The sequence below is a fragment of the Acipenser ruthenus genome, chromosome 16 (assembly GCF_902713425.1).
Source record: "Acipenser ruthenus chromosome 16, fAciRut3.2 maternal haplotype, whole genome shotgun sequence".
In the NCBI taxonomy this organism is placed as follows: Eukaryota; Metazoa; Chordata; class Actinopteri; order Acipenseriformes; family Acipenseridae; genus Acipenser; species Acipenser ruthenus.
In genome coordinates, this window is record NC_081204.1 from 15,305,342 (window position 1) to 15,328,946 (window position 23,605).

General features: G+C 40.6%; 2 protein-coding genes across 2 annotated transcripts; both read left to right on the plus strand.

Moving 5' to 3' along the window:
- The first annotated feature begins 1,162 nt into the window (after window positions 1-1,162).
- On the plus strand, window positions 1,163-8,175 carry LOC117412519 (uncharacterized). Its single transcript, XM_058988894.1, has 22 exons — window positions 1,163-1,319; window positions 1,400-1,458; window positions 1,537-1,629; window positions 1,844-1,971; window positions 2,049-2,195; window positions 2,406-2,486; window positions 2,576-2,746; window positions 2,828-2,924; window positions 3,010-3,230; window positions 3,305-3,455; window positions 3,547-3,755; window positions 3,838-3,955; window positions 5,155-5,354; window positions 5,429-5,543; window positions 6,310-6,479; window positions 6,750-6,814; window positions 6,885-7,012; window positions 7,089-7,278; window positions 7,363-7,504; window positions 7,658-7,751; window positions 7,827-7,931; window positions 8,049-8,175. Exons 1-22 carry the CDS (start codon window positions 1,297-1,299, stop codon window positions 8,150-8,152), a joined length of 2,811 nt encoding a protein of 936 aa, XP_058844877.1. The 5' UTR covers window positions 1,163-1,296; the 3' UTR covers window positions 8,153-8,175.
- Window positions 8,176-14,754: 6,579 nt separating this feature from the next.
- LOC117412517 (uncharacterized) lies at window positions 14,755-21,733 on the plus strand. The gene is made up of 22 exons (XM_034020970.3): window positions 14,755-14,879; window positions 14,960-15,018; window positions 15,097-15,189; window positions 15,403-15,530; window positions 15,608-15,754; window positions 15,965-16,045; window positions 16,135-16,305; window positions 16,387-16,483; window positions 16,569-16,789; window positions 16,866-17,016; window positions 17,108-17,316; window positions 17,399-17,516; window positions 18,726-18,925; window positions 19,000-19,114; window positions 19,889-20,058; window positions 20,329-20,393; window positions 20,464-20,591; window positions 20,668-20,857; window positions 20,942-21,083; window positions 21,237-21,330; window positions 21,406-21,510; window positions 21,605-21,733. Exons 1-22 carry the CDS (start codon window positions 14,857-14,859, stop codon window positions 21,706-21,708), a joined length of 2,811 nt encoding a protein of 936 aa, XP_033876861.3. The 5' UTR covers window positions 14,755-14,856; the 3' UTR covers window positions 21,709-21,733.
- Window positions 21,734-23,605: the final 1,872 nt, after the last annotated feature.

Genomic DNA, 23,605 nt, shown 5'->3' on the forward strand with positions numbered 1-23,605 from the left:
GCAGAGGCCTGAAAAAGGCTGAAGATGATGAAGATGATATATATAGATATATACACGATAATAGTCATCTAGGGCTTTTGATGAGCCAGTGTTGAACTGTTTCTAATATGTTGTTGCTCATGATTTGGTGTCTCAGTTCAGACACAAAAGAATAACATTGGTACACCAGTAGGTGGCAGCAAAGAACAACGATTAGCTGAAGCATCAACTTAATTAAGATATGTTCTGATTCACTATATTTCTGGTGGTTAACAAAGGTCTGGCCATAGACAGATATCTGTACAAAAAAGGTCATCCCTACAAATACAGTATGTGATGAAAGTTGAGAGCATCGTATTCCATATAACGTGGGCATTGTGGTGGGTATTAATTATGTTGCAGGGTAAGCATTGGATTTTACAGTATTTTGCTAAAACTGTCCAAACTGACTATGATCTGCTGTGATGTGTTTAATTACTGACCACAGATAAAGGTGTTTAATTGTACTCAAATATAAAGTTGTTGTTTAAATGTACTCACAGTATTTGTTGAAATTGATGCAGGCAAGTCCACATATTACAGTAGCTTATACAGGCTCAGCGGTTCTCTAAATACAAGTGTGACATCGAGACAAGGGATTATTTTGGGAGAGCTGACAACAAACAGTTGACTTTGTGTATAAGGATTTTAATGGACCAGTTTAACCAGGTAGCTCCGCGACTTACAGAGACTCTGGGATGAACTATGCGTAGGGTGACCAGATTTTCAAATTGTTATTTAATAATAATAATAATAATAATAATAATAATAATAATAATAATAATAATAATAATAATAATAATTTCACTGCAGGTGCCATAAACTAAGTTTATAGGAAGTGGTTGTTTACGTTGTTTTGACAAAAGGGGCATCTGGTGCCCCTAACTATGCATCAACAACCGGAACCTCGGTTTTACGTCTCAGGAAAACAACAGTGTTTTGAAAGTTGTAATTGATACCCGTGACTTTTTATTTTATTTGATCATAATGTGGCAATAGTTTCTGTGATTTTTGTCCCCATATTTCACTAACAAGTTCACGCAGTTGCAACAGCTGAAAATGTGAATAGTATTTTTATTTTCACTCTGTGCAGCAGGTGTGCGCTCGCTAATTAGTTCATTAGTGGTAAGTATCTCGTCTGCATCGTGTTCGTTTCTGCCTTTATAAGCCCATCTCTAAAGACTATGCTAAGCTAAATGGTGGACTGCTTATGCGTTGGCATTTTAGTTGGGTTTTTGCCACCGTTAATTTAGTGAGAGTGCACCTGGCTTCGAGTCAATGATGACACGTCTTGGATTTGGGTAAGTGTTTCTCGTTTCTCTTATTGTGTTTTTATTGATTTATTTTCGTTCTCACTTTCGCTTCTTTGTTTTTTACGCAGAATAACATTGCTGTTAGCGGTGTTAGCCACTGACGTTTGGACCCAAAACCCGCCCCCAGGTAGGCCTTTTTAACATGGCGTAAATAGACTACTGTTCTCTATTTGCTGACGGCTTTCAAGATCAATGTGTTTTGCAGGGTTTGTGACAACAGAATGCCTGGGAAACTTGATGATGATTATGCTGGATAAGTCTTTTCTTGTGGGGAAACACTTCCGCATCGATATTATTGGTGAGCCTGGTGACATGCCACTATCACTATTCTGTTTGCAATGTGTTCATTTAATCAGCTGGCAAAGTGATTCATGACTTTTTTTTTCTGATTTTTTTTTTTTTAGTCGGTGACATGGTTACTGGCACCATTGAATGCACAAATAAAATTGGGGCTTATTTTGATTGCTTTTGAGTTGTTGGTCACAATACTGTCATGGCTTTTATGTCTATAGATGTCAAGGGGACCCCTGTTTCCATATCTCCAAGACTAGCAACACAGTGTGGATATAGCCTAACCATTGACTTCTTGGGGAATGCCAGGTTCCTTGCTTCTGTGCTGAGCTGCTTTATTCAGAACACAGTAAGCCTTTAATTTCTGTTCTAAATACATGTACAATGTAATTTGAAATATAATCTAACTCTGTCTTTCATTTTAAGAATGATGAGACCTACCGGCTTGCTGTACTAATCCGTGTTTCTCCCAATGATGATATGTCCTTGGCTTCCTCCTATACGCAAACTATGACTTGTGTTTATTCTCAATGGGCAGCAAGGGAAATTCTATGTGAAAGAAACTACATGGAGGTAATTATTGTGAAGTTGTGAATTGCTCATAACTCTTGGCCTACAATATCATCCTTGAACCCTTTGATAATGAAGTTGGTTACATTCCTGAAGGCCAAAACTTCCCTTTGTTTTACAAACAGTAGTTCTGACTTGGGTTGTTGGCTTGAACCCATACAATGTGAACTAAGCAATGCCCTGGTGTGTGTGTGTCTCTACCCTTTTGTTTAGGTTTCCGTAAGACGAGGCATACCACTTATTGATTCAAAAGTTTCTCGGGATGAGCCTGACTGGGCCAACATATATCCTGAGGTAATACTAATTTAAACACTGCTCCTTCAAGTAATACTCCTGACATCGGACTCATTGCATTGCCTCCTATTGTCTACCCTTCCTCCTAGGCAACTGCTGCCGACTATGCAATCTGGCAAGTAGTGTTTCATCTCGCACAAAATAAAAAGAAAGAGCTGACTGTTGCTCAGGCCATGTTGAGTGGTTATGGAATAAACACTACCCCGACCAGAATCATGCTACGAGCTGCCTACAATGCAACAGAAACTCAGCCTCAACTGGTGAGTGTGGCCATGTCTTGCTTTTTGTTCTTTTCTCAAACACTTGTAGCCCCATCAGGAACATTTGTCTCTCTCCAACAGATCCAAACTGTACCAATGGCAGTCCTAAGGTCAACTACCTTCTATAAGCAAAGATGGATGGTCTTGATGGTGGACACTGCAATTGCATGCCCTACTGGTGAGTAGGTTTGTCTGGGAGACCTCTTGGAATTCTAATCCTATTGCGTTATTGTCACACTTTTTTTTCTTTTTGCATTTGCCAGATGGTACGTCATTCACAGATGAGATGATTGTATGGAGAGTTCCCCGTGTCATACCTCCCCTTGTTCCTACAACACCACTTACTAGCCTCAATGTTCAAATGGGAATTGATGGACGCAAGCTTGACCCGGCAACAGTTAATAATAGAAGATACGTCCTGGATGTGGGTCCTGAGCTAATCACAATTAAAATTCCAGTGGGCGCAGATGGTGGATATTATAAGGTCTGTACAAATTTTAGATTTCATGAATGATTTGAATATGCAAGTTCAATCTAAACCTTTTTTCATCTTTGCAGAGCAATGTCTTGAACAACACCTATGCAATTTCTTATTCTATTGCTCCAATGCTGGAGCATACCTGGCAGGATGTGGATGAGAAGACAAAGCACACGATACTTCATCCAATAACCACTCCTTTGATGCCGAGGCCACCTTTTGTCATAAACAGTGAGTATTTAAAATGTCTTTGCAGAACTGGTGTACCAAATACACTGGGCTGGCTTACTATCTTTCCACTTTATACTAACGTGCCTTTCAGACACTGTTCCTAAAGACAGAGTGTTCAATGTGACCCTGGGGATATTCCTGCCTGATGTGGATCTTGTAGATGTTACGTTTGGTCTTGAGACTTTGACAGTGCCAGAGGCTAATCTAAAAGGGTATAATATCCAGGAGCACGTCTTTCCCAATGGCTCCAAGACCTACATGCTCCAGGTGCCATTTGAGGACCCTGATGTAAAGAAAGAGGTAGAGCCTTTATTTTATTTATTTCTTAAGTTAACAGGTGGGGGTGTGTGTGCCTCCTCTTTACGTAGTTATTGTCTTGCAGGTAACCCCTCCAGACACCAGAACTTATATTCTACCCCTGACCTACTTGCTGAATATTGTGCCAGAGAACAAGCCTTTTACCCATCATGCTGAAGTGCAAGCCTCTGTGAAAGATATCAGTAAGTTGGCAAATCCCCCCCCATGAGGGGAGGCTGTTGAATCTGTCCACTGCTAATCTTGAAGCTAGCGTTGGCCATGCTCTGGAGCTTGCCAGTTTTGAGCTGGCGCTGGTGACGCGGAGTCACTTGACCGCTCCAGAGAGCAGGGAGCTGGAGTTGCGGTTCCAGAGCAGCTCTACTATTTCCTGCCTTTCACACTTTAAAATCATTCATAAATTCAGTTGCTTGTATATGGAGTCGTCCAAAAGTATCAACTAGAACCATGTATTTCGATATCTGCCGCCCTTCCCTTGTTCTGAAACCCAGTGCAGACGTATAGAGGGTCCTCAATCGTGCAGCAAGAGGACAGGGAGTGAAGATGATTATAGTGAAATGCAACCCAACACATACATGGGCGAGGATTGAATAATGAAATAAGCTCGGCAGAGATTGGGAACATAATTGCTTTGATTTTGTATCAATGTAGTGGGTGACGCATACAGACCATCAAATGAGACTTGTATCGTAATACATATCATGACGTACTAGATACTCTACCTTATCAAACACTGATTTCTATCCATGTAACATATTTTGCTGCTGAATGAACGTGGTATTTGCATGGTCAGCATTCGCACATGTATTTCAATGTTTATTAATTTGCTAAACCTTATCAAGTTACGATCTGTAACAAGTTGAAAAATATCCCTGAAAGGCCTGACTTCACCATTGTGAATTACAAAAAGGATGTCCTGCTGTAGTTCTAGTTTAATCATGTGCATTTCAGGTAAAAACAAAGTAGACCATGCCTATTTAATAATGCCTGCCATTGTAACATCACGTGTGCAGAAGTCCTAATTTTGGCAGCTGGTGTTTTGGATGTAGTTATAATCTGGACTTTGACAGCCATTTCGTGAACTCTGTCATTTCTGACAGACATTTCTCCCATCCCCCCCCCCCCCCCCCCCCTTGTCTTTTAAAATCTGATATTTTTTTTACATTGTTGCATTTCTTTTAAGACTTCAGTAAAGTTTCTTATTAGTATTCAGTAACTTTTTTTTGTTATCCTTGTCGCACTAACATTTGGCCCTATCAAACGGATGTCTTCAGTAAGGTTTCATTACTGGTGTTCCATAAACATGTTCACTGCCAGCTTTCTGTTTTATCAATGATGGTCCTTTTCTCCTCCATCCTGCAACTGATTTCTCTTCTGCTTGCAGTTCTACCTACAGTCACTGGCTATTGTGATGTTGCTGGATTCTATGTCCTGGTAAAATATGGCAACATGGGTCGCAACTGGATTCCTTATGTGGGCTCAAGAGAACTTGGTGGAAGTTTGCTTGCCCTATACAAGTATAATGCTAACTCAACAAACTTCTGGATAACTATGCCTTACAATGCAATTGATTCCACATATGAAGTAAGTGATCTAACGTGATGGGCTATATCTGTTTTGGTTCACCACAATACTGACCTGATGTATTGTCTCTGCAGGTGATCAAATCTTCGGAGATCAGAAGCAGGCTTGACTTGACCTTGAAGGATATTGAGACCATGTTGGTGCTGACTAGCTTCTCTCTGTCCTGCAGTTTCCCTACAAAGATGATTGGTAACCAACTAATTGTGTATAATCTTCCATCATTGGAGAATTTATCTTCTACACAGTCTTTGCAAGACTAACTGTTTGATTTTCGTCTGTGTACACCATTTCATGAAGTGCACCACCATCTCCTGTCGGTTCAAGCCACTTGCTCTCTTTTTTTGGGGGGGGGGGTGAGGGTTTCCATTGTTCACAAAGCCGGTCTGATCAATGGAGGCAGTTAGTAATTGAATTACTTCAGAATGCTGCCATTTTATTTTTTTGGTATAACTTGATTTAGACTCTTGCTACTTGTTTTCTGGAACAACTTTACCAATCAAAATTAATCGTTTAGTGAACCCACAGCTAGTTCCAACCAATAAACTGTTTACAAGCTGTGTAACCAATTGGTTGAATAGGAATTCACTTTCTTGAAAAACAAGGTTCTATGGGTGTGTGGGTCTTCATTTTTATACATATTGAATTTCTAATTTCTTGAACGATTCAATTTCTTCTAGCAAAATGCTAGCCTTGAACCAATGGACTGAGTGTACACTGGTGATAATTTAACAGTAACATACCTTTTTTAGCAAGGTTAACTCCGTTTTGAGTAGTTGCATGATGATTAAAATCCTCTTTTGCATTAATGCAACGGTGTGGTATGTTTTTAGAGGCAGTCAAGTGGTTAAACCCACAAGTCATGCAGGCATTGGTCTTTTCTTCCCCACGCCTGTTGCAAGCAGAATTAACAATGGTATAACTCTTGTATTGGCCTACATTATCATTCTTATGTCAGATTGCTTCTCCAATGGAACTATGGCAGCTCTTGCTGTGAAAGTGGAATCTGTATCTGGACTGCTTCCAAATCAACTAACATTAAGAGACCCTAGCTGCAGACCCCTTCAGTCTGATGCTGTCAGTGCAGTCTTCTACTTCAATGTCAACTCCTGTGGAACAACCAGAAGGGTTAGTAGTTCTAGTTTAGTCCCCTTGGTATGCAGAGAACCCCTCTGCTCAATTACCTACCCAAGACCTTGCCCTAAAGAATCTGGATCTCTGCCATGTTTCAGATGGGCTGTTTTTGCATTAACATTCTGTTTTTATATTTATAAGAAAAAAAAAAAAAAAAATTGGCTGAAATGTATTGAACTGTTCTGTTTGGGTATCTTCAGGTGCTGTGACCCTTTCATGGAATATGCTGCCAATATACAATCTGTTTTTTACTTTCTCTTCCAGTTTGACAACAACCTCCTGACTTATGAGAATGAAGTGCTGTCTACAACCTTTGGTCCATCTTACCGGTAGGTATTGCATCAAGTAGACTATGATTCTGAAAATGAAACTATTCATGCCATTGTCTCTGTCTCCTAGGTTAAGCATTGTCTGTCACTATGTGGTCAATGGCACCAAGGTAGTACAGTTCTCGTACCAGAATAATCCTGCTCTTGTCGTGCAGCCTGGCTTGGGTGACCTTGTTGTCGTAATGCGGCTTGCACTAGGTATGATTAATCCCTTTTTGAAATATGCATGCTTTGTATGTGTACGTCTGCAAATTATCCCCCCTTCTCTCTACAGATTCAACCTACAAGGACTTCTATGGAAGACAGGACTACCCTGTTGTCAAGTACTTAAGAACACCCTTGTATTTTGAGGTGGAGCTCCTGTACAGCAGGGATCCACAAGCTGAATTGTTTTTGGAGAACTGCTGGGCAACCTATTCTGCTGACAGGGACAGCCTTCCAAAGTGGGATGTTGTTGTAGACAGGTAACCAGCTTGCTCAAGTGGCATTGGTTTTTAACTGCATAGTGTGTGCATATAAATGTAAAACACTTACTCTTATTTTTGAAGTTGTGAGAACTCTGCTGACACCTACAAGACAGTCTTTCACCCAGTCTCCAGCAACGCAAGAGTGGTGTTCCCCTCTCATCTGAAGAGATTTGAAGTGAAAATGTTCTCCTTCACTAGAGACAGGACTGCACTGAAAGGGCAGGTAAGACCGGTGGTCTAAACCATCCTTTGTAATGCTGCGGTACACGGACCCTAACTCTGCTATCTTGATGGGACAACTTTTTTGTACTCCTACCAGTGAACTTTTTTAAATGGCTTCCTTTCCTTGACCAAAATGTTCCTTTTTGTGTTTCAGATTTACTTCCACTGCGGTGTTGTGATATGTGATGCAAACAGGCAGTCAGACAGCCTCTGTAGGAGGCAGTGCATTCCAGGGAAGCAGAGGCTTGGTAAGGTTATATTCAAGAGACACATTTCTTTTTATACGTTTTTCTTGGTCACTAAACTTCTACTTTTCCCTCTAGGACGCAGTGTTGAGGGGAAGGATGAGGTAGCAGTAAAGGCACTTGTGTCTTCAGGACCAATCCATTTGGAGCAATATGGATCCTATCCCTCTGAAGTCAAAACGAGTAAGTACAGGAACTACTGTGGTTTTTTGTTTTGTTTTGTTTTTGGGGGGTGGGGGGGATGTTTTGGAGTATGACTGCCTAAACTTTGCGACTAACTGCCATTTCTTTCTCTTTCAGCCCAAGCTGTTCTGTGGTTTCCTCTGGTAGCTACCCTTGTGTGTGCAGTGGTCCTATTTATCTCTGGGATTGTAGCTTTTATCCACATACAAAAGCATGTATGAAAATAAAAACTAGTAACTTGCAAGTTTTTGTGTTTTATTAATTAGTGTAATAGTTAAATTGTTTCTTTCTAACTATTCTGATCAACTTGTACTCTAATGGGACCTGTGATTATATTTATATAAATTATAAAATCTTCCATGTTTGGGTACAAGGCACTCCTAGCCAATACAACTGGAGACAATGTGGAAATACTCCTGGTGCTTCAAATGTAGTGGAAGCGGTGCTTTGAGCTGTGACAGTCCAGGGTTCCCCTGCACATGCAAATTGGCATTTCCTCTAGCTATTTACTAAAATGACCTGATGCTATGCACTGTATTGTGCTGGATCTGAACGTCCCTCTTTCCACTAATTGTTTCCCTGAAATTGATTTTGGAGTTCCATGCAATTGCTATGTTTTTAAAAAACCCCTTCATTCTGTATTACAAAGTTTTGCTTTAGAACAATACACTAGTCATGTAATACAGGCAGTATAAATGACTACTTTGCCATTCTTACGTCCAGCCTCCTGTAAACCATCTACGTTTGTTCAGTGTAAATATGTAGGGCTTGCTTCCACTCCACATGTTGGAGTAAAACAGGAATTTGCTATACCATTTTACTAGTTGGTTCACACTCAAGATTACCAACCATCTAACTTGAAGTCACACTTGGATTGTATGTTTATTGCTTAGGAAAGCTTGAATGACCTCTACCTACACCTTTTTATATGAGGCGTATCGAAAGAATGCCAATTAACAATACTTTACTGACACTGGTATGTGTTCTTCAACTAGCCAAAGCACAGCGAGCTTGGGCGACAGCGTCCAGCTTGCAATGTTTGTCCCCACAGATAGTTCTTCAAAATATGCTGGATAGCCTAAAAACAAAATTTATACCGTACAAAGTGACTGACTTGGCAGCTCTTAGGCTCTGACGACTGAATACTGGTAACTTTGTAAAAACAGATGTATGAAATCAACTATACAGACATTCTGAATTTAATTCTGACTAGCAAGACTGCTGTTAAAAACAGTGCCAGCTGCAGACCAACAAAGTAAATAATGCAGTCTGTACATGTGTGACTAAAAAGTAAATAAGACTTAAATGTAAGTACATAAAAAGTCTATTTTATAATGTCTTACTGTTTCAGATTTTAGTAAGGTTGGCAATGCTGTTCACACTAAATCTCCAACTAAGTTACCTAAAGTTGGATCTTATCAGGGCCTCTGAAACCAGTGTTTTGGTCAAATTTAACTTTGCATGCGTGCCCTTTCTTTTGCATTGTAGCATACAGAATAGCTGTTTGGATCTTGGACAGGTTCTGGTATGCTTTAGTTTAAAGGTGTGATTATTATATATTCCCAGCTAATCATGCATGTGCGTTCTAGACTGTAATAGCAATCAGGAAATTTAAAGAGAACAACACCTAGCTAATTTTGTTGATTGTTTATTGGGCATTTTGAACTTAAAAATAAAGAGAACTGAAGTGTTTCTTTAACCCTTCTAATTCTTTATTTACTATTATTTTACAATAACCATGCAGCACACAGACTCGCACAATTCAACTGGAAACTTCCAACTGCTTCATTTTCACTTACTGCAGATCAGGTAAGTATCCGTTTTAGCACCACCTACTGGCCACATTTAGGTATTGTTTCTGCTTACTGAATTTGAACTAAACGATAGTAAACCATTTAAATTCAGTACTTGATACAACAATATATTACAAGAACAAATATATATATATATACAGTGCCGTGAAAAAGTATTTGCCCCGTCTGATTTTCTGCATTTTTGCATATGTTTGACACAATGTTATCAGATCTTCAACCAAAACCTAATATTAGATAAAAGGGACCCTAAGTGAACAAATAACACAAAAAGTTGATACATATTTCATGTATTTATTAAAGAAAGTTATGCAACACCCAATGCCCCCGTGTGAAAAAGTAATCGCCCCCTTAGACTCAATAACTGGTTAAGCCACCTTTAGCAGCAATAACTGCAACCAAACGCTTCCTGTAGTTATTGATTAGTCTTTCACAGCACCGTGGAGGAATTTTGGCCCACTCCTCCATGCAGAACTGCTTCAGCTCAGTGACATTTGTGGGTTTCCGAGCATGAACTGCTCGTTTCAGGTCCTGCCACAACATCTCAATGGGGTTTAGGTGTGGACTTTGACTAGGCCATTCCAAAACTTTCAATTTCTTGTTCTTCAGCTATTCTGATGTAGACTTGGTTGTGTGTTTCGGATCATGGTCTTGCTGCATGACCCAGCTGCGCTTCAGCTTCAGCTCACGGACGGATGGCCTGACATTCTCCTGTAGAATTCTCTACAGAGCAGAATTCATGGTTCCTTCAATGATGGCAAGCCGTCCAGGTCCTGATGCAGCAAAGCATCCCCAAACCATGACACTACCACCACCACGCTTGACCGTTGGTATGAGGTTCTTACTGTGGAATGCAGTGTTTGGTTTTAGTTCCACTTTTGACTCATCTGTCCTTAGAACATTGTTCCAGAACTCATCCAGGTGCTTTTTGGCAAACATGAGATGAACATTCATGTTTTTGTTTGGGGAGCAATGGTTTCCGCCTTGCTACTCTGCCATGAATCCCATTTTTGCCCAGTGTCTTTCTGATGGTGGAGTCATGAACACTGACCTTAGCCAAGGCGAGAGAGGCCTGCAGAACCCTGGATGTTGTTCTAGGGTTCTTTGTGACTTCCTGGACGATTTTACGCATTGCTCGTGGAGAGATTTTGGCAGGACGGCCACTCCTGGGAAGATTCACTACTGTCCCAAACTTTCTCCATTTGGACAATATGGCTCTGACTGTGGTTCGGTGGAGCCCCAGAGCCTCAGAAATGGCTTTGTAACCCTTTCCAGACTGATAGGCATCAACAACTTTTTTCCGGAGGTCTTCAGGAATTTCTTTTGTTCGTGGCATGATGTGCCTCTAGAACATGTGTGCTGACAACTTGACTCTGATGGTAAGGGCCAAAGTTAGTCAGATTTATACTGGGCAGGGCAGGCCTGGTTGTTGACCAAAGTACTCAAACAGCTGACCCTAATTATCCCTTTAATTAGGTAGAGTTAACTAGGGGGGGGCAATAACTTTTTCACACCTGAAGATTGCCTGTTTGATTACCTTGTACACCAAACAAATGAAAGAAGCACCAAACTTTGGTGTCATTTTTTCTCTCAGACTCCCTCTATATACTACTAAAACCCACAAAAAAATCTGACCAAATACAATGTGAAAAATTTGCAAAAATGCAGAAAATAAGACAGGGGGCAAATACTTTTTCACGTCACTGTATATATATATACAGAACCTTGTGTCCTAATAGTTCATTAATTCCTTCTGTGTTTGCTTCATTTATTTTACAATCTTACCTTGGCAGTCTTATTTGCAAAAGCAGTTATCAAACCTCTTTTCCATACTATCAGGTTGTACATCTACAGTAGCATCTGCACTTGATCCATTGTGAGATCTGGGGCTTGGAAACCACTTACTGTGCATATCAGTCTATTAGTGTCCAACAGAATGCTTTATATAAACTCCATGGAAAAATGTGTTCTAAAAAACAGGTTAAATGGAATGCAAGCTACTGTCCAGGCATATTGTGAAATCAAGCATTTCGCAAAATTTCTAAAACTTTCAGGCATTTTGTGAAATGACTGCTTCATTAGGAGGCTGTGTGGTCCAGTGGTTAAAGAAAAGGGCTTATAACAAGGAGGTTCCCAGTTTAAATCCCGGCTCACTCACTGACTCACTGTGTGACCCTGAGCAAGTCACTTAGCCTCCTTGTGCTCCGTCTTTTATGTGAGACGTTGTAAGTGACTCTGCAGCTGATGCATAGTTCACACACCCTACTCTCTGCAAGTCGCCTTGGATAAAGGTGTCTGCTAAATAAAGCAAATAATACAAATAATAATGAAATGACCAGCATTAAGGGCATTCTATTACACTATTTCACAGATTAACGGTTAATTAAAAGAGTGAGGAGAATCTGTCATTTTTGTGTTAGCATTGATTACATTCATTTTTAAAATGTTAACTTTTCACATTGTTTACTGCATTTCTTGTGGTTTATAATAAGAGATGATTATAATGTTTAAAATGAGAGCTGCTTCTCTCATGGTTGGGCAGCCAGAACTTTTTAGCCCCAAACTACACAGAATGTGTCTCTTATTCCAGAAGGTTCATAAGGGGCATCTCTCACAGTAAATACGTATTAATAAGGTAATGAATGTTTTGGTTTTTTTTACATGGAAGTTTATGCATAGCATTAATTGCTCTTCAAACCAATGAACAGCACAGGAACTTACTTAGAGGCACTGCAGTAAACTTCAACACAAGAACGGCATAATAATCCGATTTTAGCACAGAATATTTTAATAAGTTATTTTATGCATTATTGTAACACTAGTTATATCTCAGACTTAAATTCACTTGAACTGGTGAGACAACCTCACTCGAAAGGGTTTTATTCTTGATACAAAGCATTTTTGTGATTTAAACATTTTTTTCATTTTAGGAAATAGAATTCATGAAATTTGGAATTGGGAAGCTGTGGGAACAACTTTTACACCACACTGGATACAACTAAAAGAAGCAAAGATGTTTGAGTTAATAATACCAGATGACCCGGGATTAGGCATTTCATGTAATGCCTAACTACTATTTTCAGGCATTTCGCTAAATGCATGGTTTCACAATATTCCTGTAACATACACATATATATATATTGGTCGAAGACTTTCCTCTTGAGTTTCCCTTTCAGAACCATGCTTAATCTTCCAAAGGCAATCCAGCCCATTTTTGCTCTTCTGTTGATTTCGCACATTTGGTTCTCCGTTGCTGAAACTAACTGTCCTAAGTATACATAGTTATTGACATTGACTTCAATTGCCTGTGGAATGATATATTTATTGAACAGGACTTGAGTCTTTTTCAGGTTCATTTTCAAACCCGCTCTGATGCTAGCCTTGTGTAGTTCTTGTATTCTTGTTTGTAATTCTTCTGGGCACATTGTAAATATGAGGATGTCTTCAGCAAATCGTAGGTGATTCAATGCGAAATGCGAAACCTGCACCCTCAATGCAAAAATGACTCAACAATTACAAACGACTCAATGGAGTATGGAAAGATGCATGCTGGGAATCACAAGAAGAGACAGGAAAAGATAGGAATGGATAAGAGCGCAAACAAGAGTATGCAATGTTATTATGAGAATGAAAAAATGGCAGTGGGCCAGACATGTAGCAAGAAGAACAGACCATCGCTGGACCAAGGAGATACTAGACTGGATCCCAAGAGATATAAAGCGACCAAGAAGAAGACCTCCAGGAAGATGGCAAGATGAAATTAGGAAACAAGTCGGAGCAACGTGGAGGAGGGACGCAGCACACAGGCTTTTGTGTAAAAATCTTGGGGAGGCCTTCATCCAGCAGAGGCCTGAAAAAGGCTGAAGATGATGAAGATGATATATATAGATATATACACGATAATAGTCATCTAGGGCTTTTGATGAGCCAGTGTTGAACTGTTTCTAATATGTTGTTGCTCATGATTTGGTGTCTCAGTTCAGACACAAAAGAATAACATTGGTACACCAGTAGGTGGCAGCAAAGAACAACGATTAGCTGAAGCATCAACTTAATTAAGATATGTTCTGATTCACTATATTTCTGGTGGTTAACAAAGGTCTGGCCATAGACAGATATCTGTACAAAAAAGGTCATCCCTACAAATACAGTATGTGATGAAAGTTGAGAGCATCGTATTCCATATAACGTGGGCATTGTGGTGGGTATTAATTATGTTGCAGGGTAAGCATTGGATTTTACAGTATTTTGCTAAAACTGTCCAAACTGACTATGATCTGCTGTGATGTGTTTAATTACTGACCACAGATAAAGGTGTCTAATTGTACTCAAATATAAAGTTGTTGTTTAAATGTACTCACAGTATTTGTTGAAATTGATGCAGGCAAGTCCACATATTACAGTAGCTTATACAGGCTCAAAGGTTCTCTAAATACAAGTGTGACATCGAGACAAGGGATTATTTTGGGAGAGCTGACAACAAACAGTTGACTTTGTGTATAAGGATTTTAATGGACCAGTTTAACCAGGTAGCTCCGCGATTTACAGAGACTCTGGGATGAACTATGCGTAGGGTGACCAGATTTTCAAATTGTTATTTAATAATAATAATAATAATAATAATAATAATAATAATAATTTCACTGCAGGTGCCATAAACTAAGTTTATAGGAAGTGGTTGTTTACGTTGTTTTGACAAAAGGGGCATCTGGTGCCCCTAACTATGCATCAACAACCGGAACCTCGGTTTTACGTCTCAGGAAAACAACAGTGTTTTGAAAGTTGTAATTGATACCCGTGACTTTTTATTTTATTTGATCATAATGTGGCAATAGTTTCTGTGATTTTTGTCCCCATATTTCACTAACAAGTTCACGCAGTTGCAACAGATGAAAATGTGAATAGTATTTTTATTTTCACTCTGTGCAGCAGGTGTGCGCTCGCTAATTAGTTCATTAGTGGTAAGTATCTCGTCTGCATCGTGTTCGTTTCTGCCTTTATAAGCCCATCTTTAAAGACTACGCTAAGCTAAATGGTGGACTGCTTATGCGTTGGCATTTTAGTTGGGTTTTTGCCACCGTTAATTTAGTGAGAGTGCACCTGGCTTCGAGTCAATGATGACACGTCTTGGATTTGGGTAAGTGTTTCTCGTTTCTCTTATTGTGTTTTTATTGATTTATTTTCTTTCTCACTTTCGCTTCTTTGTTTTTTACGCAGAATAACATTGCTGTTAGCGGTGTTAGCCACTGACGTTTGGACCCAAAACCCGCCCCCAGGTAGGCCTTTTTAACATGGCGTAAATAGACTACTGTTCTCTATTTGCTGACGGCTTTCAAGATCAATGTGTTTTGCAGGGTTTGTGACAACAGAATGCCTGGGAAACTTGATGATGATTATGCTGGATAAGTCTTTTCTTGTGGGGAAACACTTCCGCATCGATATTATTGGTGAGCCTGGTGACATGCCACTATCACTATTCTGTTTGCAATGTGTTCATTTAATCAGCTGGCAAAGTGATTCATGACTTTTTTTTCTGATTTTTTTTTTTTTAGTCGGTGACATGGTTACTGGCACCATTGAATGCACAAATAAAATTGGGGCTTATTTTGATTGCTTTTGAGTTGTTGGTCACAATACTGTCATGGCTTTTATGTCTATAGATGTCAAGGGGACCCCTGTTTCCATATCTCCAAGACTAGCAACACAGTGTGGATATAGCCTAACCATTGACTTCTTGGGGAATGCCAGGTTCCTTGCTTCTGTGCTGAGCTGCTTTATTCAGAACACAGTAAGCCTTTAATTTCTGTTCTAAATACATGTACAATGTAATTTGAAATATAATCTAACTCTGTCTTTCATTTTAAGAATGATGAGACCTACCGGCTTGCTGTACTAATCCGTGTTTCTCCCAATGATGATATGTCCTTGGCTTCCTCCTATACGCAAACTATGACTTGTGTTTATTCTCAATGGGCAGCAAGGGAAATTCTATGTGAAAGAAACTACATGGAGGTAATTATTGTGAAGTTGTGAATTGCTCATAACTCTTGGCCTACAATATCATCCTTGAACCCTTTGATAATGAAGTTGGTTACATTCCTGAAGGCCAAAACTTCCCTTTGTTTTACAAACAGTAGTTCTGACTTGGGTTGTTGGCTTGAACCCATACAATGTGAACTAAGCAATGCCCTGGTGTGTGTGTGTCTCTACCCTTTTGTTTAGGTTTCCGTAAGACGAGGCATACCACTTATTGATTCAAAAGTTTCTCGGGATGAGCCTGACTGGGCCAACATATATCCTGAGGTAATACTAATTTAAACACTGCTCCTTCAAGTAATACTCCTGACATCGGACTCATTGCATTGCCTCCTATTGTCTACCCTTCCTCCTAGGCAACTGCTGCCGACTATGCAATCTGGCAAGTAGTGTTTCATCTCGCACAAAATAAAAAGAAAGAGCTGACTGTTGCTCAGGCCATGTTGAGTGGTTATGGAATAAACACTACCCCGACCAGAATCATGCTACGAGCTGCCTACAATGCAACAGAAACTCAGCCTCAACTGGTGAGTGTGGCCATGTCTTGCTTTTTGTTCTTTTCTCAAACACTTGTAGCCCCATCAGGAACATTTGTCTCTCTCCAACAGATCCAAACTGTACCAATGGCAGTCCTAAGGTCAACTACCTTCTATAAGCAAAGATGGATGGTCTTGATGGTGGACACTGCAATTGCATGCCCTACTGGTGAGTAGGTTTGTCTGGGAGACCTCTTGGAATTCTAATCCTATTGCGTTATTGTCACACTTTTTTTTCTTTTTGCATTTGCCAGATGGTACGTCATTCACAGATGAGATGATTGTATGGAGAGTTCCCCGTGTCATACCTCCCCTTGTTCCTACAACACCACTTACTAGCCTCAATGTTCAAATGGGAATTGATGGACGCAAGCTTGACCCGGCAACAGTTAATAATAGAAGATACGTCCTGGATGTGGGTCCTGAGCTAATCACAATTAAAATTCCAGTGGGCGCAGATGGTGGATATTATAAGGTCTGTACAAATTTTAGATTTTTCATGAATGATTTGAATATGCAAGTTCAATCTAAACCTTTTTTCATCTTTGCAGAGCAATGTCTTGAACAACACCTATGCAATTTCTTATTCTATTGCTCCAATGCTGGAGCATACCTGGCAGGATGTGGATGAGAAGACAAAGCACACGATACTTCATCCAATAACCACTCCTTTGATGCCGAGGCCACCTTTTGTCATAAACAGTGAGTATTTAAAATGTCTTTGCAGAACTGGTGTACCAAATACACTGGGCTGGCTTACTATCTTTCCACTTTATACTAACGTGCCTTTCAGACACTGTTCCTAAAGACAGAGTGTTCAATGTGACCCTGGGGATATTCCTGCCTGATGTGGATCTTGTAGATGTTACGTTTGGTCTTGAGACTTTGACAGTGCCAGAGGCTAATCTAAAAGGGTATAATATCCAGGAGCACGTCTTTCCCAATGGCTCCAAGACCTACACGCTCCAGGTGCCATTTGAGGACCCTGATGTAAAGAAAGAGGTAGAGCCTTTATTTTATTTATTTCTTAAGTTAACGGGTGGGGGTGTGTGTGCCTCCTCTTGACGTAGTTATTGTCTTGCAGGTAACCCCTCCAGACACCAGAACTTATATTCTACCCCTGACCTACTTGCTGAATATTGTGCCAGAGAACAAGCCTTTTACCCATCATGCTGAAGTGCAAGCCTCTGTGAAAGATATCAGTAAGTTGGCAAATCCCCTCCCCCCCCCCCCCCCCATGAGGGGAGGCTGTTGAATCTGTCCACTGCTAATCTTGAAGCTAGCGTTGGCCATGCTCTGGAGCTTGCCAGTTTTGAGCTGGCGCTGGTGACGCGGAGTCACTTGACCGCTCCAGAGAGCAGGGAGCTGGAGTTGCGGTTCCAGAGCAGCTCTACTATTTCCTGCCTTTCACACTTTAAAATCATTCATAAATTCAGTTGCTTGTATATGGAGTCGTCCAAAAGTATCAACTAGAACCATGTATTTCGATATCTGCCGCCCTTCCCTTGTTCTGAAACCCAGTGCAGACGTATAGAGGGTCCTCAATCGTGCAGCAAGAGGACGGGGAGTGAAGATGATTATAGTGAAATGCAACCCAACACATACATGGGCGAGGATTGAATAATGAAATAAGCTCGGCAGAGATTGGGAACATAATTGCTTTGATTTTGTATCAATGTAGTGGGTGACGCATACAGACCATCAAATGAGACTTGTATCGTAATACATATCATGACGTACTAGATACTCTACCTTATCAAACACTGATTTCTATCCATGTAACATATTTTGCTGCTGAATGAACGTGGTATTTGCATGGTCAGCATTCGCACATGTATTTCAATGTTTATTAATTTGCTAAACCTTATCAAGTTACGATCTGTAACAAGTTGAAAAATATCCCTGAAAGGCCTGACTTCACCATTGTGAATTACAAAAAGGATGTCCTGCTGTAGTTCTAGTTTAATCATGTGCATTTCAGGTAAAAACAAAGTAGACCATGCCTATTTAATAATGCCTGCCATTGTAACATCACGTGTGCAGAAGTCCTAATTTTGGCAGCTGGTGTTTTGGATGTAGTTATAATCTGGACTTTGACAGCCATTTCGTGAACTCTGTCATTTCTGACAGACATTTCTCCCATCCCCCCCCCCCCCCCCCTTGTCTTTTAAAATCTGATATTTTTTTTACATTGTTGCATTTCTTTTAAGACTTCAGTAAAGTTTCTTATTAGTATTCAGTAACTTTTTTTTGTTATCCTTGTCGCACTAACATTTGGCCCTATCAAACGGATGTCTTCAGTAAGGTTTCATTACTGGTGTTCCATAAACATGTTCACTGCCAGCTTTCTGTTTTATCAATGATGGTCCTTTTCTCCTCCATCCTGCAACTGATTTCTCTTCTGCTTGCAGTTCTACCTACAGTCACTGGCTATTGTGATGTTGCTGGATTCTATGTCCTGGTAAAATATGGCAACATGGGTCGCAACTGGATTCCTTATGTGGGCTCAAGAGAACTTGGTGGAAGTTTGCTTGCCCTATACAAGTATAATGCTAACTCAACAAACTTCTGGATAACTATGCCTTACAATGCAATTGATTCCACATATGAAGTAAGTGATCTAACGTGATGGGCTATATCTGTTTTGGTTCACCACAATACTGACCTGATGTATTGTCTCTGCAGGTGATCAAATCTTCGGAGATCAGAAGCAGGCTTGACTTGACCTTGAAGGATATTGAGACCATGTTGGTGCTGACTAGCTTCTCTCTGTCCTGCAGTTTCCCTACAAAGATGATTGGTAACCAACTAATTGTGTATAATCTTCCATCATTGGAGAATTTATCTTCTACACAGTCTTTGCAAGACTAACTGTTTGATTTTCGCCTGTGTACACCATTTCATGAAGTGCACCACCATCTCCTGTCGGTTCAAGCCACTTGCTCTCTTTTTTTTGGGGGGGGGTGAGGGTTTCCATTGTTCACAAAGCCGGTCTGATCAATGGAGGCAGTTAGTAATTGAATTACTTCAGAATGCTGCCATTTTATTTTTTTGGTATAACTTGATTTAGACTCTTGCTACTTGTTTTCTGGAACAACTTTACCAATCAAAATTAATCGTTTAGTGAACCCACAGCTAGTTCCAACCAATAAACTGTTTACAAGCTGTGTAACCAATTGGTTGAATAGGAATTCACTTTCTTGAAAAACAAGGTTCTATGGGTGTGTGGGTCTTCATTTTTATACATATTGAATTTCTAATTTCTTGAACGATTCAATTTCTTCTAGCAAAATGCTAGCCTTGAACCAATGGACTGAGTGTACACTGGTGAAACCATTGCATAATTTAACAGTAACATACCTTTTTAGCAAGGTTAACTCTGTTTTGAGTAGTTGCATGATGATTAAAATCCTCTTTTGCATTAATGCAACGGTGTGGTATGTTTTTAGAGGCAGTCAAGTGGTTAAACCCACAAGTCATGCAGGCATTGGTCTTTTCTTCCCCACGCCTGTTGCAAGCAGAATTAACAATGGTATAACTCTTGTATTGGCCTACATTATCATTCTTATGTCAGATTGCTTCTCCAATGGAACTATGGCAGCTCTTGCTGTGAAAGTGGAATCTGTACCTGGACTGCTTCCAAATCAACTAACATTAAGAGACCCTAGCTGCAGACCCCTTCAGTCTGATGCTGTCAGTGCAGTCTTCTACTTCAATGTCAACTCCTGTGGAACAACCAGAAGGGTTAGTAGTTCTAGTTTAGTCCCCTTGGTATGCAGAGAACCCCTCTGCTCAATTACCTACCCAAGACCTTGCCCTAAAGAATCTGGATCTCTGCCATGTTTCAGATGGGCTGTTTTTGCATTAACATTCTGTTTTTATATTTATAAGAAAAAAAAAAAAAAAAATTGGCTGAAATGTATTGAACTGTTCTGTTTGGGTATCTTCAGGTGCTGTGACCCTTTCATGGAATATGCTGCCAATATACAATCTGTTTTTTACTTTCTCTTCCAGTTTGACAACAACCTCCTGACTTATGAGAATGAAGTGCTGTCTACAACCTTTGGTCCATCTTACCGGTAGATATTGCATCAAGTAGACTATGATTCTGAAAATGAAACTATTCATGCCATTGTCTCTGTCTCCTAGGTTAAGCATTGTCTGTCACTATGTGGTCAATGGCACCAAGGTAGTACAGTTCTCGTACCAGAATAATCCTGCTCTTGTCGTGCAGCCTGGCTTGGGTGACCTTGTTGTCGTAATGCGGCTTGCACTAGGTATGATTAATCCCTTTTTGAAATATGCATGCTTTGTATGTGTACGTCTGCAAATTATCCCCCCTTCTCTCTGCAGATTCAACCTACAAGGACTTCTATGGAAGACAGGACTACCCTGTTGTCAAGTACTTAAGAACACCCTTGTATTTTGAGGTGGAGCTCCTGTACAGCAGGGATCCACAAGCTGAATTGTTTTTGGAGAACTGCTGGGCAACCTATTCTGCTGACAGGGACAGCCTTCCAAAGTGGGATGTTGTTGTAGACAGGTAACCAGCTTGCTCAAGTGGCATTGGTTTTTAACTGCATAGTGTGTGCATATAAATGTAAAACACTTACTCTTATTTTTGAAGTTGTGAGAACTCTGCTGACACCTACAAGACAGTCTTTCACCCAGTCTCCAGCAACGCAAGAGTGGTGTTCCCCTCTCATCTGAAGAGATTTGAAGTGAAAATGTTCTCCTTCACTAGAGACAGGACTGCACTGAAAGGGCAGGTAAGACCGGTGGTCTAAACCATCCTTTGTAATGCTGCGGTACACGGACCCTAACTCTGCTATCTTGATGGGACAACTTTTTTGTACTCCTACCAGTGAACTTTTTTAAATGGCTTCCTTTCCTTGACCAAAATGTTCCTTTTTGTGTTTCAGATTTACTTCCACTGCGGTGTTGTGATATGTGATGCAAACAGGCAGTCAGACAGCCTCTGTAGGAGGCAGTGCATTCCAGGGAAGCAGAGGCTTGGTAAGGTTATATTCAAGAGACACATTTCTTTTTATACGTTTTTCTTGGTCACTAAACTTCTACTTTTTACTCTAGGACGCAGTGTTGAGGGGAAGGATGAGGTAGCAGTAAAGGCACTTGTGTCTTCAGGACCAATCCATTTGGAGCAATATGGATCCTATCCCTCTGAAGTCAAAACGAGTAAGTACAGGAACCATTTCAGATTTCAGGGGGTGGACTGTTTTGGAGTATGACTGCCTAAACTTTGCAACTAATTGACATTTCTTTCTTTCAGCCCAAGCTGTTCTGTGGTCTCCTCTGGTAGCTACCCTTGTGTGTGCAGTGGTCCTATTTATCTCTGGGATTGTAGCTTTTATCCACATACAAAAGCATGTATGAAAATAAAAACCTAGTAATGTGCAAATTTTGTTTTTGTATTCATCACTCAGATTACACTGTGTAATATTCGCACATTTTGTTTTCTATCTATATCCTGATCAACGTGTGCCTTTACCGCTGGTATCGTAACAGACCACCTTATTATACAAACACCTGTCAAATGTTTGGGTACAAGGCATTCGCAGCCAATAATTGGAGACAATCTGGAAAAATCCTGCTGGACATATGCTTCAAATGTAGTGGAAGCGGTGCTTTGAGCTATACCAGTCCAGGGTTCCCCTGCACATGCAAATTGGCATTTCCTCTAGCTTTTTACTAATGACTTGATGCTATGCACTGTATTGTGCTGGATCTAAACGTCCCTCTTTCCATTAATTGTTATGGTTCACTGAAATTGGTGTCTTATTTTGGAGTTCCTTACAATTTGCTATAAAATAAATAAAAAATCCCTTTCATTCCAAATTAAACCTCGTCATGCAGGCAGTGTAAAAGGCAATTTTGCCTTTCTGCACAACAGAGACTATTGCATCAAACCTCCTGTATACCATCTACAGTGTTCAGTGTAACTATGTAGGGCTTATTTCCAATCCCACATGTCGGAGTAAAACAGGAATTTGCTACACAATTATATTACTTGATTGACACTCGGTTGCCAGCCATCTGTACATTTGAGTAATTTTGGACTCTGTAAACCCGTGATATTTGGATGGAAATAAAGGCGGATATAGTATTTATTTCTTTAGATGCCCTTACCCAGGGTGATATACAGTTGTATACAAAAAATATATATCAATTACAGTACAATGCAAGAGCAGATACAAAACGGTACGCTTTGATACTGGAGCAGTTCCAAGAGCAGATAACAGTGTTGATAGTACATCAGGGTTAGATATGAGTGTAGGTGAAATACAAAATACTACAGATTAGTTAAGTGCAGGATTAAATACAGTAAAATAGGGAGCAGCCAAGTGCATTATTTTATTTCTTGGCAGACTCACTTATTGAGGGCAACTTACAATTGTTACAAGATAACACATTATTTTTTTTTTATTTGATTACCCATTTATACAGTTGGGCAACCAAGGGACAGTACTTTGCTCAAGGGTACAGCAGCAGTGTCCTCCACCAGGGATTGAATCCACAATCCTCCAGTTAAGAGTTCAAAGTCCTAACCAGTACTCCATGCATTAAAGGCAGAGTGCTATATTGTCCAGAAGGGAAGAGTTGAGTTTTACAGGTGTTGCCTGAAGGGGTGTCTTAAGGCACCAGAAGGTGGTCAGGGACTGGGCATTCCTGATCTCCATAAGAAGGTCGTCCACCACTGCGGGTTGAGGGTGGAGAAGGAGAGGTCTCTGGAGGCAGGGGAGAGTAGAGGAAGTACAGTCAGTCTTGTAGTGCAGGCGGAGCGGGGATGTAGGGAGAGGGGAGGGTCTGGAGGTAGTTGGGTGCAGTCTGGTCAAGGCATTAGTAGGTAAGTACAGTCAGTCTTGTAGTGCAGGCGGAGCGGGGATGTAGGGAGAGGGGAGGGTCTGGAGGTAGTTGGGTGCAGTCTGGTCAAGGCATTAGTAGGTGAGTACAAGAGTCTTGAACTGGATGTGAGCGGTGATCGGGAGCCACTGGAGTACCGTTGGAGAAGCGAAGCAGAGAGAACACCAGGTGAGCAGCAGAGTTCTGGATGAACTGTGGCGGACGCAGGGAGGCCATTCAGAAGGGAGTTGCAGTAGTCTAGGCGGGAGAGTACCAGGGCCTGGAGTAGTTTGTGAGGAAGGGTCAGATTCTTCGTATGTTGCTCAGGAAGAATCGGCAGGTACGTGCTAGAGTGGAGATGTGCTGGAAGTAGGAGAGGCAGGGGTCCAGGGTTACTCCGAGGTTCTTTGCAGCTTTCCCAATCAGCTCA

Bases quoted from the DNA above. Each gene is read 5' to 3' on its own strand.
- LOC117412517 (XM_034020970.3), top strand. From the start codon at position 14,857: ATGATGACACGTCTTGGATTTGG. The intron at 15,019-15,096 runs GTAGGCCTTTTT...TGTGTTTTGCAG, and splicing joins GACCCAAAACCCGCCCCCAG to GGTTTGTGACAACAGAATGC. The intron at 15,190-15,402 runs GTGAGCCTGGTG...TTATGTCTATAG, and splicing joins CTTCCGCATCGATATTATTG to ATGTCAAGGGGACCCCTGTT.
- LOC117412519 (XM_058988894.1), top strand. From the start codon at position 1,297: ATGATGACACGTCTTGGATTTGG. The intron at 1,630-1,843 runs GTGAGCCTGGTG...TTATGTCTATAG, and splicing joins CTTCCGCATCGATATTATTG to ATGTCAAGGGGACCCCTGTT. The intron at 7,279-7,362 runs GTAACCAGCTTG...TTATTTTTGAAG, and splicing joins TGGGATGTTGTTGTAGACAG to TTGTGAGAACTCTGCTGACA.